General features: G+C 52.1%; 1 protein-coding gene across 1 annotated transcript in view; it reads left to right on the forward strand.

Annotated features, from left to right (window-relative positions):
- Positions 1-13,924, forward strand: part of RBM19 (RNA binding motif protein 19) — a 69,942-nt gene that overhangs the window by 42,939 nt on the left and 13,079 nt on the right. The window contains exons 22-23 of the mRNA XM_061370547.1: positions 1,732-1,837; positions 8,842-8,962. Of these exons, the coding sequence (XP_061226531.1) occupies positions 1,732-1,837; positions 8,842-8,962 (227 nt within the window). The remainder of the gene's footprint in view (positions 1-1,731; positions 1,838-8,841; positions 8,963-13,924) is intronic.

Consider the following 13,924-nt stretch of genomic DNA (forward strand, 5'->3'; position numbering starts at 1 on the left):
GGCCAGACCTGCTGTGGATCAGGTCCCCAGTGCCTCCAAACATCTCCAAGCATGGGTGTCTCTGAGCTGGGAATGAAGGGAAGAAGAGGCATCTCCTGTCTGCCCAGGGTTAAGGTGGGTCACCACGGCCCCTGGGACCCCATGAGCACCTTCTTACCCATCCTCACCCATCTGCCTGTTGGTTCTCGGTGTCAAAGGGAGACACATGGTGTTGTAGTGCGCAGAGTAAGTGTTGTCTCTATGGGGAGATTCTGCTCCCCACAGGCAATGCCTGTGATGTTTTCCATCATCTGAAACAAGCACCCCCCTGCCCATACCACCACGGGCTGTCTCTCTAGGTGCTCACCTCCTTGGATAAGGAACTGTCTCATTACCTCTCCCTTAACCCAGCTATGGTAGGGATGCTGCAAGCTATAGGAGCCACCCGCAGAGCTCCTGGGGCCCCCATTGCCTGCACCCGCATGCAGGAGGCCCCTTCTGCTGCTCCCAGGGGCTGAGCATCCCCACAGGCAAACTGCTCCCTCCCCTCCCCTCGGGTTTGTTTGTTTGTGTAACACCAGCTCGAAGGGGGCAGGAGGGAGGGAAAGCACTGAGGAGGAGACGTGCAGATTCATTTTGCAGCTTCATAATGGTACATTTACACACCACGTTGCCTAAGGAAATTGGGGAGATGAATGCCTGGTCATGCTGCCAGTGCACCAGGTTAACTCCTAGGATTTAGCTTATATCATTTCACGAGAGCATTTATGGCCTTTACTGTGTTTATTCCCAGGTGCTCTTTGGCACTGCTGCATCCCGGGTTCCTTTTGTGTATGCACGTGTGTGTGTGTGTGTGGAGATTTCCAAATGAAATAACACATCTAGTCAGACCTGGTCCACATTAAATATTTATTGCCTGCAGTTTGTGCATATGTGTTTGATAAATGGCTGGAAGGGGAGGGGAGGAGAAGGGGAAGGGGAAGTGGGAGCTCGGATGCGGAGAAAGCATCGGCTTTGTCCTGGAATTCCTCCAGGGGATGGCACTGGAGAGGGCTCTTTTGGGTTTGTTTTCAGGCTTTTTGGCCAAGGTCCAGGCTAGTGGGATGGTTGGGTGCTTTGGTGCTCAAGTGACAAGCTCCTTCTCTAGGGACAGGCGTACCATGACAAGGTGTCCTCTTGGGTCGTGGCTGAGCCCTACCCCATACCCTCCAGCTAAACAGAAACCCCCTTATTTCCCCATTCCTTGCCTTTCCACCCTGTTGGCACTCAAAACCTTGGCTGAAATGCTGCTGGATCTGGGGGTTGTTGTGCAGGACTCGGGTCTGCTGAGTTCACCTCTTTCTACATTCAGCAGGCTTAAGTAAAAGCAGTTTATTCCAGCCCATGAAAGAGGCTGGGTGGTTGGAAATGTGGGTACCCAAGTGTTAAAAGTGAAGAAGTGCAGTCTTAAAGCGATGCCCAGCATCTGTGGAGCAGAGGGATGGGGCTACAACAGGCTCTGGGGATGGAGGAGGTACTCTGGAAAGAGAATAGGTCCCCATGGGGCCATGCTCTGGCTCGTGTCTGTATCCTGTGCACTCTTCAGAGGCGCAAATCCATCTGGTTTGGTGGTGGGTTGGAGCAGCAGTAACCTGAAGATGCTCTTTGGCTGCTCTGAACGAGGCCTGCAACCAGTAGCACTGTGGCTTGTGATAAACTGATGGCTCTTCCTTCATCTCACAGCATCTTTGCTTTTCCCTCTCTCATTCCCAGCACCTTTGGAGAGCTGAAGACTGTCCGGCTGCCCAAGAAAATGGCAGGAACAGGATCCCACCGGGGCTTTGGCTTCGTGGATTTCCTCACCAAGCAGGATGCCAAGGTAAGATGTAATCTTCCTCTTTGGTGCTCCTCCCAGCCTGGTCTCAGAGCAGAAGGTGCTGGAGGCTCTGTCCCACTGAGGCTTAGCCCAGAGCAGGGGCAGGCTGTTACCATTCAGCAGGAAAGCTGGTAGCCTCCAGGTTACAATGCAGAAACCAAACCCAAGCCATAATGGGCACAGGTTTGGTGTAACTGATAAAATGGCCAAAACTTGTTGTACTGTAGAAGGGCAGGGGCTTAGTTTTGAGGTTTATCAGAATCCAGGTGAAAAGGGATGGGTTTGACCAACATTAACACATTAGGAAACCTGAGTACGTGTCCCACCTCCTCTACTGCCTTGGGTTTAGGGGAGTTTTGGATATTGTGGCTGTTTACTGTTGTAAACTGTGCAAGGCTGATGTTCATCAGCTCCTCTGTGTGTTTTGAGAGCCCCGATGAGCAGCCTTCCCCTGGTGCTTTTCAGATAGTGCAGTAAAGCAGTGGCTGTGAATTGGCCAAAAGGATGGGCAAGCAGAGAGAACACAAACCCAAAGATCAAGTTCTGTAATACCCTCATTTGTCTTGGTCTGAAGAGGGGACTTTGGCTGTCACAGGTTGGCCAAGGATGCTTTCTCAACAGCAAGAACTGAGCTCCTGAAGGTTGAAAGCACGTTTTAACCAAAACCCACAAATTGTTCCAGTATCTTGGGGTCTTCACGACCTGTGTGCACTTTCTGCTGCTAAATATTCCATAGCATTTTCAGCTGGGATAGATTCCTGTTCAAAGTGCTCTTGTCTATTATTATTTTGGAGCTTTCCTATATGGTTAAATTCCATATTTGCAGAAGAAACAAGAGGGTTGTAGCCTGTCTGATAGCGATGTTCTCTCTTTGGGAGCAGGCATGGTCCCTCATGCCCTGGACAGGAGAAGGGTCCTCAGCCCTGCTGGAAGCTGCCGTGTGGGTGCTCCCAGCACCAGAGCAGGGCAGGTTCCATCCCCACTGCTGGCTCCTGGCAGTTTGCACAGTGTCTCAAAGGGGAATGGTTGTGGGCACAAGGCAAGGGATGTGATTGCTGAAGGGAAGGGGCCACATGGCTCCAGTGACTCCCTAAGACTCTGAATTTATGAGACCAGAGCTGAAGGACAGAGGAGGGGGAGCAAGCAGAGCCTGTGTTTATGTTTTTAGACAGGATTCATTGATCCAGGATCACCAGGGACTATTAGATCATCCCTTCCAGTCTGACCTCCCATATAACACAGTACATAGAGTTTCTTTGTTAGTCCTGTATTGATCCTGATTCAGGATCAGCATTTGTCCTCTCCTTGCTCACTGGGCAGCGTGGGGTGCAGTGAGTCCCCTGAGAACTGGTTCCTCTCCCTGTGCTCATGGCTCTGCTTGAACTCCAGCTGGGGGCTGCTTTGCTTTAACCTCTGCTTCACTCCAGAGTCACTCAGGACTTCTTCCTGGTGTTTGAATTAGTCTTTTCCTAAAGGAAATTGAAAGATGTATACAGGGACCTAGCTGGTTATCATCAAACCATAGAATCGCAGACTGGTTTGGGTTAAAAGGGACCTTAAAGCTCATCCAGCTCTAATCGTTGCCACGAGCAGGGACACCTTCCACTAGTGCAGCTTGCTCCAAGCCCCTGTGTCCAACCTGGCCTTGAACACTGCCAGGGATGGGGCAGCCACAGCTTCTCTGGGCACCCTGTGCCAGCGCCTCAGCACCCTCACAGGGAAGAGCTTCTGCCTAAGAGCTCAGCTCAGTCTCCCCTCAGGCAGGTTCAAGCCATTCCCCTTGGCCTGTCCCTACAGGCCCTTGTCCCAAGCCCCTCTCCAGCTTTCCTGCAGCCCCTTTAGGCACTGGAGCTGCTCTAAGGTCTCCCCTTCAGGAGCCTTCTCTTCTCCAGGCTGCCCCAGCCCAGCTCTCTCAGCCTGGCTCCAGAGCAGAGCTGCTCCAGCCCTCGCAGCATCTCCATGGCATCCCCTGGACTCACTCCAACAGCTCCACATCCCTCTTGTGTGTCCCTGTTGCTGTCAGTTTGGGGGTGCATGGGGCAGCACCCGCTTTTCTACTTGCTTTCAGGAGGAAACAGGCCAGAGGCTCAGTGTCTCCCTCCCATCCCTTTTCATCCCCTTGGGGACCCAGTGTCTGATTCCAGCCATGCTGGATAAATAGAAAGCCCATCCATCGTGAGGAGCACTGGGAGGGCACGAGCCTGGGGCAGCATTCCCAAAGCTCATGGAAGCCACAGGAGGTGAGTGTGCAGGGAGCAAGCTGCCCTTTGGAAGAGCATCTGTGGTGAACGTTGTTCTTCTCCAGCAAACCAGCTCTTCTTCCTTTTCTTTTTATCGCACACATCTCTTGGAGGGATTTAATTGTCTCACAAGTGTCACATCAAGTACACTCCATTGGCCGTCTGCAAGAGGATGCGCTGGGTATTGATGAATAGGATCCTGAATATTGTAAACAGGGCCATAACTGGCTCCGAGTTTATTGCTTAGTGAAATGAGAGAGGAGGGGAGTGGGCCTGGAGACCTCGGAGCTGAATAGCTTGTGGCTGTCAGTGATGTTGTTGCTCAGAGTGGTAATGCAGAAATCGCTTCTAAGCGTCTTATAAAACATGATGGGTTTGTAATGGAATAGTTAAGGGGGCTTTGTTGAGCATTTAAAGCCTGTGACCTCTCGTGTTTGTCTTTTTCTCTGAGCAATCTCAACTGCTGTGAGACTGTATATGGGTATTTTCCAAAGCCAGGACAGGGATGTGGGGCTCCTGCTCCCAATTGTCCTGTTGGGTTCCTTCAGCCTCCCCATATGCTCTGCCCAAGGAGAGCAGTGGGGTCGCCTTGCTTATAGGGAAGGTGATGTTCAGGACACTGCTGGTGGGAGCATCTTCTCCCCATCCCATCCTCTGCTCATCCTTCAGGGCCCCATTCTCAAGCCTGGCTTTCCCACGGTGATGTCTGCAGCCAGGGCTGTCTCTTGGGTCATTTGACAGCTCCCAGGGTGATGAATGGTCTCAACTGGGAGCCCTACACCACCATCAGGTGAAATCAGCAGCCCTCTGTCTTCTGTGTTGTGAGCATTTAACAGATCACAGCACACACACATGCACAGCCAGGCAATGGCAAAGAGCTCATGACAAAGACAGCAGTGGGAGGGACAAAGTAATACTCACAAAGAGGGTTTGTGTGCCTGCTGATCTATGATGGTTGGGTTGGAAGAGACCTTAAAGCTCATCCATTTCCAACCCCCTGCCATGGGCAGGGACACCTTCCACTAGAGCAGCTTGCTCCAAGCCCCATCCAACATGGCCTTTGGTTTTAAATCCCCACTGCCAGCTGACCACTGGCTGGGAGTACATGGAAGTTAGGGGATGAGACAGGGAACTTTGGTCTGCTGGCAATAACAGTGAATCCCATTAAGGCAGCGTTACCCATTTGCCACGTTCCCTGGGCAGAATTGCTGGGGGATTGGTTTTGTTTGTGAACTATTAACTGGAAGCCAAGTTTCCACTTTTCTCCCCTGTTGATATAAAAATGCATCTGGTCTCCAAACAGAAATTGCCCATTCGGGAAAGACAGTCAAGCCTTTAAAAATGCATGCACATGGAAGGCAAAAATCCTTGTGTGCAGCTGGCATCGCAGAGAGCATCCTCAGTTGGGACTGGCTTTTGTGAGGAAGGGAAATTTATCAAGCTCCTAATGTTGTTGACCCTTTGTCCCTCTAATGACTCCAGCCCGGAGGCCCTTCAGCTTGAGTATTTAATAGGGCAAGGGGGAATCTCTAGGCAGAGCAGCACTGTCCTCCAAATTAACATGGTATTTAGGGATGGAGCTGTAGCACTCGGGGGTGACAGGCGCAATGGTCCGGTCTCTTGATCTCTGCCTCTCCGCTGCTCCAGAGCAGCATCTGTCGTGTCCCAGTGCCTTCATGTGAGTTTATCAGCCACCCCATCACTCTGAAAGCCCCTTCCTGAATCCCACAAGCATTTTTAAGCTGCTGTTCCTGCCTCTCTCTTCTTTTCTCTGCTCTTTTCCCTGGCTGGGCTCTATGGCTGCCCAAGCTGTACTAAGAGCTAGCGACAAAACCCCACTGCACTGGGATACAACGTTAAGCTTGAACCAACCGATGTGTTTTAAGCATCCTATTTCCTAAGGATGGAAGGCCATAGGGTTTTCATGCAACCCCTGCAGCATTTAGAAAGCAGAAGAGACCTGTGAGGAGGATTGCCAGGGTTCTTAAGCTTATGGTGTTACCTGACAGTGGGTGTACTCCTCTCTCCATCTCTAATTCAGGTACAGCTAAACAAACCTCTGGCCATCCAGTGCTGTCTTTGGAAGCCAGCCTGTTTGTCCTCATGTCATATTGCTCATGTGATTAAAATGTATTTTTTCCCTACCTATCCTTTCATTTGGAATAGCAGCAGCAACAAATTTCCTCCGATTTCCAGCAGTGTGGATGTATGGGGGTGGCTTTTGTCCCCTTCATGCTTTTGTATTTTAAATTGTGGGTGTTTTTGAGTGCTGTGAGTGTTTTTGAGGCTGTTTTTGAGTCCTGAGGAAGTCTTTATTCCTCTCAGAGCAATGCAGAGCTAAGATTTATGGTTCAGCTTGCTTCTAAAGGAAGTGACATTCACATGGTTAATTGTAGAATCACAGACTGGTTTGAATTGAAAAGGACCTTAAAGCCTTCACCCCCCTCACAGGGAAGAGCTTCTGCCTAAGAGCTCAGCTCAGTCTCCCCTCGGGCAGGTTCAAGCCATTCCCCTTGGCCTGTCCCTACAGGCCCTTGTCCCAAGCCCCTCTCCAGGTTTCCTGCAGCCCCTTTAGGCACTGGAGCTGCTCTAAGGTCTCCCCTTCAGGAGCCTTCTCTTCTCCAGGCTGCCCCAGCCCAGCTCTCTCAGCCTGGCTCCAGAGCAGAGCTGCTCCAGCCCTCGCAGCATCTCCATGGCCTCCTCTGGACTCACTCCAACAGCTCCACATCCCTCCTGTGCTGCTGCCCCAGAGCTGGATGCAGGACTCTGCAGGTTTTTCACCTGAAATAGGTGGCTTCTCCTCCTTTCCTGCATGGGCTGGAGCAGCAGCGCTCTGAAAGGGTCTCCTGTGATCTCACCCTGGCATCCTGAGCTTTGCTTACTTCTGGGTACACACCAGCTCACTTTGGGAGTGCAATTGGCAGGGAAGTGCCCATGTCCCCAGGCTGCTGGCAGATGCATCTCTCCCAGCGGGTTTATTCTATGCAGTACAACTTAATGACAACATCTGGCTTCCTTCTTGCTCCATGACCTTTCCCATTCCTGCCAACAAAACCAGAGGATGCCTTATCCCAAACTGAGCTAAGCAGATGAGGACATGGCAGAGCAAGTGGCTTGGGGGATGCGAGCCCAGCACACACCACACGTTACACTGTGATTATGGACACGTTCAGCATGGATTGCCCTCCTCCATGACCTGCCATGGGAGGCTGCTGGGGCTCTCTGCTTGCCTTCCAACCTTCCTCTTCCTTTGTGCTATGGGAAATGAGCGCTTAAGGAGTATAAATTAACAAATGAGACCCAGTGATTGGAGCTGCAGTTTGCCAAGGCTTTGGCAATGACTCTTGGTGCCAGCACAGCTGCCCACTGCCACCTCCCCTTGAGTGCTTATTTAAGCCAATGCATTGCTCTGCTGATTGGAAGATGGGCTTTTAAAACACCAGCAGTGGCAAATAAACCCAGCTGTAGGTGCAAAAGCACCAGCCAGGCTTGCAGCCCTTAGGACAGGAATGGGGTCAGCCCCGAGGAGCTGGTGATGGTGGACACAGTGAGAAGCTGGTGCTCCATGTTTCTCTTCTTTATATGAGTGAAAGGGAGTCAGAAGCAGGGGGAAATGGAGGTTATTGAGTGCTGGCCCTGGAAATGGGGGATGTTTGGTTGAGGTCTGTAACCAGGGAGCTCAGACAGGGTCCTGCCTGCAGAGGAATGGTTTGGGCAACCAAAGCCTCTTGCAGGAAGGGTCCCTCTGCCCAGAGATGTGCTATTTGGGGATGCAGAAGTGGTTCAGAATTGCTGTTTAACAAACGGGCTTTTCCAAGACAGCTTTGGAGCTTAGGATGTGTTCCCTGTGGTGCTCAGGATGGGAGGACACATCCATGATGGACAGCGGGATGTGTTCCTGTGGTCTGGGCTTCTCCAGGACAGCTTTGGAGCTCTGGATGGGAGGACACATCCCTGATGGACAGTGGGATGTGTTCCCATGGTGTTCAGGATGGGAGGACACATCCCTGATGGACAGCGGGATGTGTTCCCATGGTGCTCAGGATGGGAGGACACATCCCTGATGGACAGCGGGATGTGTTCCCATGGTGCTCAGGATGGGAGGGCACATCCATGATGGACAGCAGGATGTGTTCTTGTGGTGCTCAGGATGGGAGGACACATCCATGATGGACAGCGGGATGTGTTTCTGTGGTCTGGGCTTCTCCAGGACAGTTTTGGAGCTCTGGATGGGAGGACACATCCCTGATGGACAGCGGGATGTGTTCCCATGGTGCTCAGGATGGGAGGACACATCCCTGATGGAGAGCGGGATGTGTTTCTGTGGTCCTACAGCTGCCATATTTGTTCCAGAGATGCGAGTTTGCAGAGCTCATGACCTGACTTAATCCCAGCCCTGGTTTGCAGTTGACCCACTTACGCTGCCCCAAGTGTCCTCAGCCCAGCTCAGGTGTGGTCCCAGGGTGATGCAGGGCTGCAGCCAGCCTTGAGCTGCTTGCTAGGCTGGAACTGAGCCTGCTCCCTGGTGAGCAGCAGCAGCCTGCAGGAATGGTGGTGGGTGTTTGCTCTGCTGCAAGTATGGAGAAGATAAATGACTGAGTCAAAGCCACTGATGGAGATGAATCCTTGCCCCATCAGAGCAAAGCAGGATGTTCTCTGGTGGCCTTTTAGATTCCGGGCAGGGGGAGGGACATCCTTGCTTTGTCTCATATGAGCTTGCTTTTATTTTCTCCCTTCTGATCTTCTTTTTCCCTATTAACTCTGCAGAAAGCATTCAACGCCCTGTGCCACAGCACACACTTGTACGGCCGGAGGCTGGTCTTGGAGTGGGCAGACACAGAGGAGACGGTGGAAGCCCTGAGACGGAAAACAGCAGACCATTTCCATGGTAAGGCAGCAGCATCCTTCTGGCCTGTCACTACATCCCTGCCTGGCACAGTCCCATCTGGCACATGCTGCTGGTCCACGCAAGCCCTTTCCCTGCCACTACCAGCTTGCCAGAGCTGGCAGGGAGATGCTGGAGCCTGAGGATGCAGGGGGAAGCAGGAGGCATCCAGGGCATGGCTTTGTCTGACAGCTCTCTGTGTGGATGTGAGCCCATTAACTCTCTGTGTGCTGGTAGTGCAGAGGCACCTCGATGCCTCCTGCCAGCTACAATGCTTTCACTCCATCCACATGCACACTGGGATGCTCTGTAGTTGGGGACCAGGCTCTGGCTGATGCAAAGGGATGGATAACTTGGCCATCAGCAGAGACACAGACAGGGCTGTTTGGATCAGGTTCCTGAGAATGACAGCTCGGCAGATAACAGCACTGCAGGCTCCTATTGACAGCCATCGACAGACACAAATGCATTGCTTGGCAAATATTTATGTAGGAAGGGCTCCCCTGGGCTGGAGGGCTAAGCTGGGGATCAATGCTCTTCCTCCTCCGTCCCCGCCTAGCCTCCCTTCTCCAGCATGCACATGCCCATCATCCTGGGGGTTGGCATAAGCGGATGTGGGGCTGCAAATGGAAGAGCAGCAAGTCTGGCTTATTTACTGAGCCTGACTCCAGGGGGACCCAGCCTCCTGGGTGTGAAATGGTGTGTTCAGTGCTGGTTGTTGCAGGCTGGGAAGCTGCACTTTGGTGAAGGGAGGGTGGAGAGCGGGTACAACTGGAGAGGTGTGGGGCAAAGTGGGATGTGCTGTAATCCATGGGCTGATCTCCAGTGTGGTCCCCAGAAGGAGCACAGCAGTGCCCAGGCATGGGTAATAGCCTGGATGCAGAGCTGTGCTGCTTGGGGCATGTGTGAGGCAGCAGGGGATGGATGTGCCCACCCAGAGCCCAGTGCTCGATCACAGTGATGCGAATCTCCACCTGGGTTCAGAAGGTAGCAAATGTGATGTCTCATGTACCCCATTTTATACTCAGGATCTCCTTTCCCCCTTTCTACTCTGCTTACTCCAGGAGGAACAAAACCAGGCTTTCTGGTAGTTGCAGACTCACAGCAGATGCTGTCTGTGAGCTCTGTCACCTCCCACCTTCCCCAGGCTCAGCTTGCTCCTGATTGCATTCTGCATTTGCTCCAGCCCCCTTGTCTGGGGTCTTCTTCACCAAGGTGGAGCATCTGGGAGAGCATTTGCACATCCCAGGAGGAATGCAGCCTTGGAGCTGCAGGGACTCCAGGAGCAAGGTTAGCACTCTCCATCTTTAGGGACTGACAACGTGCTTGAAGGCAGCAGTCATCGCTGTGCTCCAGCCCATCTCAAGGGGAGAGAAATAACATCCAATGAGTTGAGCCCTGCGTGGTGCACACACACATCCTCTGCTGCAGAACTGCTGGTAGCTAATCCTGCAGCAGAAGGAGATCTGCCAGGAGCACATCTCCATAACAAAGCCTGTCTGGGGCACACTGGTGGGCCCTGGGATGAGGTCTTGGCAGCGCCACACTGCACTGGCAGGCTGGAGTTCCGTGGTGGGATTTTCTCTCTTTGGGAAGTGCCCTCTCCTGATTTCAAGGGTGTTTTGGCAGGGATGCACAGCAACCTGAGGGGGGAAGGGAGCTGCACCCTGTTCCTTTTGCTGTGGGTGTGAGAAAAGCAATTGTGATAGTGATAAAGAGGGGAAAGCTGCAGCTACCGCTCTGCCTTCAGCCCCCGTGGGGATGCTGCTTTGTGTTTCCTCCCCAGTGTAGCCAGAGGTTGGTTTTCCCACCTGGAGCTGGGTTGGAGAGGATGGAGAGGATGGACCACTGTCACCCTGCCTTGAGTCCTCCCTGCCCCTGGAGCCTACTGAGAAGCTGGGCTGAGCCCTCACATCTCATTTCACTGGTGATGCAGAATGGCATCTGTCAAGCAGGAACAAAGCTGTCTTTTCCCTGATACCCATCTCCACCCCGCACTATCCTCCTCTGCCCATAAGGCACAAGAGCAGCTCAGACATCCCCATACTGTTCATGGATGTCCCAATAAGTTTCCTCTCGCACCTCAGTGGGAGACTTGTGAGGGTCTTCCCACCACTTTGCAGGTTGCAAAGGTTCCTTATCTCGGGTCAGAAGGACCAAGGTGGGAATGGGAGAGAAAAGATAACTTGGGATCTTCAAGGCTTAGCGAACAGAGTCAAGAGCAAGGTCCCTGGTGTCTTCAACTGTTCTTTGCCACCAAAACCTGCTGCTGCTGTCCTCTTGTCGCTCCTCAAGCCAAGCCCAGCCTCTGAGAAGCAGGATGTGGAGGCAGATACCTTCAGAAGGTATAGTGTGGTGGATGGGGTGGGTCTTATCCCACCATCCAAATCAGCTTATTCCTTGTTTCCTGCCCTAGCTTTCTTCACAGTGTTGAGCATTGCCATCCCATGGGAGGCTTTTTCTGTATTTCCTTTCTCTCAAAGTCTTCTGTGATCCTTTAGGACCTGGAGACCAACACCACAAGCTCCTATTTGGAGAGGCTGGTCTTGCTATAGCAGCACTGTCATCTGTATCAAGCCGTGTTGGCAATACTGTGCTATTGGGTACAGGGTAACTAATGCTTGGCTTCTGCAGCTCCAGGCCCTTTTCCTGGTTATTCCACAGGAATGAAAGCAACCAGAGAGCATACCAAGGACTTTGCACATAGCAGAAGGGGTGATGAAAGAGTTAAAGCAGGATAAACGACTGAGCCTGCCCATCTCACAGGGCTTTCAGACACATCTCCCCCAGGTTCTATGCAATTGGAATTAGGGTGTGTTGAAAAGTTCCTTCTTTTTCTGCTTTCATTTCCTCTTTTCCCTGAAGTTTTTGGCTAGCTGGAGGCACCACAGTGATGCACAGATGTTTCCATGGTTAGCACATGATGGCTCTATGTGAAAGAGAAGCTGCAGAGTGATACCAGAGGTGAGAAGGTGGCTGTAAAACCTGGGGGTTGTCATCGCTTGGGTCTGGTGGGACAGTGCAGTGACCTGGGTATGATGGCGAGGTTTGAGCCATGAGCTCATCCTGCTCCATCTCAGTGGATCAGAGCAGCTTTGAAAGAGTCACCTTGGTCTTTTCAGGCTGGTGTCTTGAGGAGCAGCACCCAGAACCCCTCACCCAGCAGCTCAGTGTCACCCCCATCATTTTTGGCTTAGATGTGTCCTACCACTGACTGCTCCCAACTACAATCATGCACCTTATTTCTCAGCACCGTTTATAGAGATTTGGCTTCCAGCTCCCAGGTCTCACCCTGCTTTATTTGTTAGGTTAAAGAGAGGTCTGGGCTCTGAAGTCTTTTCTCTGTGTAGGTGTTCATCATGGCAATCAAGCCACTTCTGAGCTATCTTTTCAATAGATCTAATAGATGCAATAAACCAGAATGGGCATCCTTCCCATTTCATGTTGTTTGCAGGTCATTCCTTATGGCTTGTTCTCAGTCTTTGTAATGTTCCAGGAGATGGTGAGGACCCCAGGACCGGCCACTGGCTGCCAGATAATGCTTTCAGTGATGCTGTCAGGAGGGAGGCACAGCCCAGCAGTGATGCTGGGGCTGCAGCCCTACACCTCCTGCCTCCAAGCACAGTGTAAGAGATTTAAGGCTTTTTGCTCTTTTCTGAGTGCACTTTCTGTTCATCCAGAGGGAGGAGGGTCTTATTAGAACAAAGAAAGAACTCTTTCTTGGAGCTCTAATTGCACCCCACCACGAGTTGTTAGTTATGGGACCTGCTGCTGCAAGGTCTCAGTCCTTTGTCCTGCTTTAGGCCAGGTTGGACAAGGTTTGGATCAGCCTGGTCTAGTAGAAGGTGTCCCTGCCTGGGTCAGGGGGTTGGAACTGGGTGATCTTAAGGTCCTTTCCAACCCAAACCGCTCTGTGATTCTAAGGTGGATGGAGAGCCCAAGACAGGGGACATTTGGAGGCTGCTGTGGATAAAGAGACTTATCTACTCTTGGGTTAGATAAGAGAAGCCATGGAGAGGTTGACCAGTGATTGGCCTTTAATCCAGCCTGTCATGTGGAGCAGGGTGATGGCAAACACTACATCAGAGCAGCGAGAGATGCACAAACCCTGCTACCAGTAGCACCTTGGTCCTCATCTGGGGAGGAGGATCCTCCCTTTGGAAAACAGGGATCACTGACATCTTTGAAAACAGCAGTGATGAAGGGATCCCAGTGCCCTGCAGCTTAATGTGCCAGCCCTGGGCTGAGTGGCCCATGAAAGGTGTATGAACAGCTCCATCCCCCTTTTCTTCCCTCACTTTCCCAGGACAGGGTGATGGTTTGCAGGTGCAGCTCCATCATAGAATCATAGAATAGTTTGGGTTGGAAAGGACCTCAAGATCATCAAGCTCCAATCCCCCTGCCATGGGCAGGGACACCTCGCTCTAAACCATATTACCCAAGGCCTCATCCAGCCTGGCCTTGAACACTGCCAGGGATGGAGCATTCACAACCTCCCTGGGCAACCCATTCCAGTGCCTCACCACCCTAACAGGAAAGAATTTCCTCCTTATATCCAATCTAAACTTCCCCTGTTTAAGTTTTAACCCATTACCCCTTGTTCTGTCACTACAGTCCCTAATGAAGAGTCCCTCCCCAGCATCCCTATAGGCCCCCTTCAGATACTGGAAGGCTGCTATGAGGTCTCCACGCAGCCTTCTCTTCTCCAGGCTGAACAGCCCCAACTTTCTCAGCCTGTCTCCATACAGGAGGTGCTCCAGCCCCTGATCATCCTCGTGGCCTCCTCTGGACTTGTTCCAACAGTTCCATGTCCTTTTTATGTTGAGGACACCAGAACTGGCGAGCTCTGCTGTGGGAAGAAAGGCTGTGTGGAGACCTCGGGGCAGCTTCCAGTGTCTGAAGGGGGCTACAAGGATGCTGGAGAGGGACTCTTCATTAGGGACAGGGGGTGATGGGTTCAGACTG

This window comes from Neopsephotus bourkii, unplaced genomic scaffold (genome assembly GCF_033783945.1).
Source record: "Neopsephotus bourkii isolate Nb327-2 ecotype Australia unplaced genomic scaffold, CSIRO-AGI_Nbou_v1 NB_1542, whole genome shotgun sequence".
In the NCBI taxonomy this organism is placed as follows: domain Eukaryota; kingdom Metazoa; phylum Chordata; class Aves; order Psittaciformes; family Psittacidae; genus Neopsephotus; species Neopsephotus bourkii.